The sequence below is a fragment of the Propithecus coquereli genome, unplaced genomic scaffold, assembly GCF_000956105.1.
Source record: "Propithecus coquereli isolate 6110/MARCELLA unplaced genomic scaffold, Pcoq_1.0 Scaffold10, whole genome shotgun sequence".
Taxonomy (NCBI): domain Eukaryota; kingdom Metazoa; phylum Chordata; class Mammalia; order Primates; family Indriidae; genus Propithecus; species Propithecus coquereli.
The window spans coordinates 22,050,408-22,057,114 of NW_012133858.1; the positions used below are offsets into that span (position 1 = coordinate 22,050,408).

Sequence of the window (6,707 nt, forward strand, 5' to 3'; positions counted from 1 at the left end):
GGTTCAGGGAAGTGATCCTCAGAGGAAAAGGAATGGTGTCCACTAAGTGATATCAGCTCCAGGGGTGTAGAACTCATGCTCACAAATGTCCCTGGCCAGAGCCCTTGTGTATGTCACCCACAAGCATGCCTTAGAAGCATGCCTTCTTAGTTTCTTAGAAGGTACAACTTTTTAGAGAAATGCAGAACTAATGGTTTTCTGGAAATTCAAGCAAAAGATATTCATTATCTCACATTTATCTAGGAATGCTGAATGATAGAATTGTGTAAATCTTCTGTCTTCTGCACAGAGAATCCCCTGGTTTTCTTACTGCCCTGATACAGATGTTTAACAGGACCATACACCAAAATGTATCCAAAATCATGATTTATAAGGTTCAAAAGGGACAATACATAATGAGATTCCACAGCCAACAGAGTTGACTGATTTAGAGACGTGGGCCCAATTCCAACAAAGAGATTCTGCCCAATGAGCTTACCAGAGTGATGAGCCCTCTAACCTCTCTAAAAGTGACAACCTGTGTGTAATGTTAGGAGGGTACCTGGCCCTTCCCCACACTTCTCAACTATGAGTACCCTGGACCAGGGTAGTAAGGAGAAACAAGAATGCATGGGGATGCCCCTCCAAACTTGCCCTTCACCAGTGTCTACAAAGCTGATGTGTGGGCAGAAAGCTATATTTGTTTGGGCTCTCATGGCCTGACCACTCTGTGCATGGTCCCAGTTCACAACGCTCCACATTCATCACTGCTGGGACTTTGCCCTTTGTTCCCATGGCACCCTAGCCCTCTGACATCAACAGAGATATCCTGTGTCCCTTTCCTGGCAATAAGTACCTGCCTTCCATGTCCAAATCCGAGTCGAATGAGAAAAAACAAACACACACACACAAAACTTTACATTCTAAGCCTATCCTGGAAGCTGAGTTTCCTACCCAACCAGGTTTCCTATAGGGGAAATGTTAATGAGCTCCCCTGCTAGGGCCAGCAACCCAAGAGACCATCTCCATGGAACTGCACATAGGGCCACAGCAAGAAGCTTCTTCTATCACCTACTGTCCACATCAACCTTTTACTCTCAATCTCTCCCAAAAGGATTCTTACAACCCTGAAATTTCCTAGAAGACCCATACTCAACTCCTCTTTAATATCTGGCCACCAGCTTTGCCTATACATCCTATAGGTCCCCACTCTACCCCTCCTTCCCTATCTCAAAATCCCAGGCAAATAATTCACCCACAGGAACATTACTCAGATCTCAGGCTCTAACACAAACTACCCACCCCCAAATTGAAGAGGTTCCAGGCCTATAGGAAAAGGCAACCCAAGGATTTAAACTCGGGGATCTGCCCTATTGTTGACCTCGTGAATGTAAGTCTCTGAGAATGTTCAAAAGACAGCCTCCAGCATCAGCCTCTGCCTCTGAGACAGAGCCTCTCTGCCAGAGCCCTGGCAGCTCCCTTGCTTATAAACCCAACACATTTCTCTCTGCTTAAGGTCTGTGAATCTGCAAATCTCTTGCTTGGTAATCCGGCTCATATTACTTGATTCATTCCTTCCATTTTGTAACACATCCAGACTCTCCTCTCTAGATTACCTGTCTTTCCTACCCCCACAATTCCCATCTAACTTCAATTTTTACCTTGATTACCTTTCTGGCTACTGCTCTATGAATAGACCCTCCCTCAGCCTGCCGGTTCCTTCAGGACCATGGATAAGATGGACCGTTGGTAACGAAATGTCATTGCCAGCTGAGCGTGCTCACTGATGCGCCCTCTCATTTGCAAGAGCTAAGATCAAGCCCCTATCCGAGTTTCAACTCTATTTTTGTGAGTAGTCAGCTTTTCTTAGGAAAATAGCTCTAAAACATAAAATTAATGCTGAGAAGACTTCCTGATACTATTTCTATAATTAGCCCATAAGAAACTTCCTCTAACAACCCCCAAAACAGGAGTGGGATTGCCCCACACGTTTTTACATATTCATTCAACGTCAACACATCCAATATTGAACTTAACTGTCCACACCCAAAGGCTCCTCCCACGTTCTCTCTCACTAAATGGCACTACCTTCTTTCAAATGTCCCAGAACAGACTCAAGAGTCTTCTGTAGTCTTCCCTCTCTCCCATTCCCAATATCCAGTCATCATAGTCTATCGATTCTACCTCCTACTTCTCCCTCAATTCCATCCGCTTTCCCCATCTCAGACACCATCATCTCTTTCCTAGATGATTATAAGAGCCTCCCAGCCAAACTACTTTCCATTTCCATCTGCTCCCACTTCACCTCACCATCATTATATAACTCAGGTAGTCTTTCTAAAACACGAATATGTCTATGCCACTCCTCTGTTCAAAACACTTCCATAGCTCCCTATTACCCTTAGCATAAATACCACTCTCTTAACAGGACATGAAAATTGGTCATAATTTGAGTTTTGCTTTTCTCTCCATCTTCATTTCACCCACTCCTCTCCTCTCACTATACAACATACCCTAAGTCGACGACACTTTCTAACCTTCAGGACTTTATACATGTTGTTCCCACTTCCTAGAATTTTCTCTCTGCCCTACCATTTCTTCACCTGACCAACACTGTTCGTTATTCAAATATCGGTTTGAGCATTACTTCTTCCAGGAAGCCTCTCCTGAACCATCCCCTACCTGAATGAATGTCCTTTTTGCATGTTCCTATTGCACCCTAAGCCCAATAGTGTTGTAGCACTTATCTTACTACATTGTAATTGTCCATTAAACCAGGAATTACCCGTGATCCTAATTACCTCTCATCCCTAATAGTTTAAGGACAATTTCTTGCTCACTGCTTCATCCCTGACACCTAGCAGAGTGTCTGCATCTAATAAGTGCTCAATAAAAACAAGTTGATTAATAAATGGGTGTTGGCATTTACCTCCTAGAGATTGCCTATAATGATCATTTTAAGCTGACTTCATTTATGTAAAAGAAGTTGGACAGGATCACACTCGGTAGTTTGCTCCAAGTACAGCATCTCATTGCAGATAGACTAACTTACATGTTTAGTCCTTGGAAGCATCATCAGTGTTCTCTTCATGTCCATGAAAAACACCAATCTTTGGAATGAGTCTAAGTTCAAGGTAGAGACAGTGTCTGGATGTTATGTTCTGGAGAATGTTGTTAGTTGCATAATTCTAGTGGAATGTTGATTAAACCGCACTTCTGAATTTTTCACAGTTATCCATAAGTCAGCAAAACGTATTGCACAATATTTTCTTCCCTACTCTAAAATGTATTCAGCCTGGAGAAATTAAGGAGAGCACTGAGTCAAAAAGCAACCTGGCTCTGCTGTGAAATGTTTTCACTAAACCATCTCGCTTTATATGATAGGCTACTGAACGGTACAACTCAGGAATATGTCTCCTCACATACCATAAAATACAGCATTGCTCCCAATTTTTGGCAGTACCTGGGTGCAGTATATCACCAGATCATTCCCTGGTTCTGAGAGGTTGAAGATCAGTAACTAAATCATGTAAGTGCTTATCAAGTAATTATGTTATCAAAATGACATACATCAGTCAGTGCATACCTTGCCTTTGTCTTTGAATTCTTTGTCTTCTCCGTCTTATCAGTCAAAACACTATTTTCAGCCCTGTTCTCAAGAATTAAGAAAGCTATATTTATATAATGTTAATAGGCAGTGACACAAACCTGCATGAAGAATCAGAGAAGTCTCAGGCTACACCTGCTCACACTTAGCAGTGAAAATAGACTGTGGCAAACTGAACTTGGGATTCTAAGGCTTTTGTTACAAAGCCACAACCTTTATGCTTTCTAAACCATTCTTTCCCTATCACTCTTATTGTTCATAATGATGATTAAACGTTGTCAAGAACAAATATAGTCACAAGAGTACAAAATACACTTATAGAACCAAATAAAGGCTAATGTAATTTTCATTGCTAATAGAAATTTTGGAAGGGAATTTTTGTTCTTTCAAGTTTAATTCAGAAATATTTACAATTCTAATTTTGAACTGAATTTGAGTTTGAGGAGGTTGGAAGTTTGTTTACAAGAACCAAAATGACTACAGAAATTATTTTCAAAAAGTCATTTATTTAGATTGCCTGACCATGGTGATAACTTGCAAAGTAGATTTAAGGGAATTCTGTGAGCGTGTGTGTGTGTGTGTGTGTGTGTGTGTGTCTAACACTGACTCAGAAGTCTGTCCTTCAGAGAAGAGCATGGCCAAATTCAGAAAACCATTTGTTGACCAATCAACACCAACTAAAATGTCAAGCTATTTTTAAAGACAGTTATTAGAAATGCAAATTATCTCTGACACTTATGATGTGCACTCTAGAAGATATTAATATTTTGCTAGTTTTTTTTTTTAAGAAGCCCATCTTGCTTCCTAAGTATTTCAAAGATGATCTCCAGCCCATGGATAGAGTTATTGCCAGGAAAGATGAGGATCACAGATGAAAGAACATCCAATTTATCCAAGGGGAAGTCATTAGAACTCCTTTAGTAAGTACAATTTCATTGTAAGGATTGCGAGAAAGTGGTTGGAAGAAGGTCAAGAAGAAAGTCAGAGGTGAGGAAGTGAATCAAACATCTGATGAGTTTGGAATAGATTGAAGGGAAGATTTTTAGCTGAAGAATGAAGAAAAGTTAATGGATTTTGGTAGGGGGAATTTAATAAGAATAAAAGAGAATTAAGGTTAAAAGATAAAGGAGAATTTCAGAGGAAAATTATGGGAAAAGAATATCATAGGGAGAAATTTATTCAGGCCAGAGTTTTAAAAGAGAGAAAAATGGGGATATGAAGGCACAAAGGTGAGAACTATAGAAAAGAAGGCAGCATGAAAGAATAAAGGAAAACAGGGAAGAAAAGGACAGAGAGAGATCATTCTGGAGAACTTGGACAATATTGTCTTAATAAGCACTTGAAGGAAAAAAAAGTAAGAATAGAAACTGTAAAGTTTCAAGGCAGAGTTGAAACAAGTTGCAAAGGGTCTTAGGCTAACATCGAACAAACAAACAAAAACAGAATAGGGGTGCACTGTGGCACAAGATTATAACAGGGGTAAAGAGTAAAGACACATCTCCCCACTAAGGGCAAAGCAAGATGAAAACAGGAGATGCTATAATGACAATCCAAAGATAGGAGTGGGTGAAGCAAACATATGAAGACAAAAAGACAAGCAAGTTCCAGCAAGAAAAGTGGAATTCATTATGTTGAGTGCAGAGGTGAGGCAACGGGAGAATGGCAGGGCGCACTCCAGGCAGGGAGAAGCAAGGATTAGATTTCTCTGAAACACACAGCTGTTGAGTTTAATCTACTCTGAATAAAGCAATTTCAAAACAAGAGGGAATTTAACCATGACTTTCTAAGACTTTTCTTTCCTATGGGTGAAAATAGCCTGAAATACAGGACACAGTTGGCCAATATTTGTGCGTGCTATTTCCCTTGAAGGTTTGTAATTTCATCTGGTCTTGACAACAAATCCACCATATACCTCCAGCATGAATGAGGATGACAGAAGGAAACTTCCTTCCCTACTGACTGCAACATCTGTTCACCTTTTTGACTTTCTACCTGTTTCAATTTTAAGACTACCTTCAAGGATTTTTTTTTTTTGACAGAAGAATTACAAATATATTTAAATCTCAGACCTGGGAAATGGACTATACACAGCCTTCTAGGGGAGAAGAGAAATGCCTTAGATGTTCTGACAGCACTGCACCTTTGGCTTGTTTTCAGTGGTTGGTGGAACATGAATAGGAACCACATTGTTGCTTGGAGACATGTCATTTTCACGTCTGTCTGACATTTGCTTCTGAGAAACAATGCGGTATATCTCTGTTAGAATTGTCTGAAATGCAGCTTCTACATTTGTAGAGTCTAGAGCAGACGTCTCAATGAATGACAAACCATTCTTTTCTGCAAAAGCTCTCACTTCATCTGTAGGAACTGCCCTGAGATGACGTAAATCACTCTTATTGCCCACAAGCATGATAACAATGTTACTATCAGCATGATCTCTCAGTTCTTTCAGCCATCGCTCTACATTTTCATATGTGAGATGTTTAGCAATGTCATAAACCAATAAGGCACCTACAGCTCCACGATAGTATGCTGATGTTATAGCTCGGTATCGCTCTTGGCCTGCTGTGTCCCATATCTGTGCCTTTATTGTTTTCCCATCAACCTGGATGCTTCTTGTTGCAAACTCTACTCCAATGGTGCTCTTGTTTCCAAATTAAACTCATTTCGAGTAAATCGAGACAGGAGATTACTCTTTCCAACACCAGAATCTCCAATAAGAACAACTTTAAAGAGGTAGTCATACTCGTCGTCACGGGTGCCCATTGCGCAGCCGAGGAGCGAAGGGGCGGGAGCAGCAGTCACCTTCAAGGATTTTTGAAATGTTGCACAATTCAACACCTGAGTGAAACTGATGAAGGAATGGCTTGGACTCTTCCCTAATACCTGGATAGCCCAATTTCGTTTTATAAACTTTTGATAGTCTGCCACTTCAATTTTATAATATTGATATGTCAATATTATCAATTTTACAATATTATATTATATTATAATATTATCAATTTTATAATATTGATATGTTAGAAGACATTTCATCACAGTACTAGGACTTCACAGGTGGAGTGGAGAGTATGGGCTTTGCACAGACTGATCTGAATTCAAATCCCAAGTCTGTGATGCT

At 40.2% G+C, this 6,707-nt stretch overlaps 1 protein-coding gene across 1 annotated transcript; it reads right to left on the reverse strand.

Moving 5' to 3' along the window:
- Positions 1 to 5,617: 5,617 nt before the first annotated feature.
- Positions 5,618 to 6,382, reverse strand: LOC105807649 (ras-related protein Rab-11A-like). Its single transcript, XM_012641080.1, is given in 2 exon segments — positions 5,618 to 6,235; positions 6,238 to 6,382. Coding segments are annotated over 2 exon segments (648 nt in total). The 5' UTR covers positions 6,353 to 6,382; the 3' UTR covers positions 5,618 to 5,702.
- Positions 6,383 to 6,707: the final 325 nt, after the last annotated feature.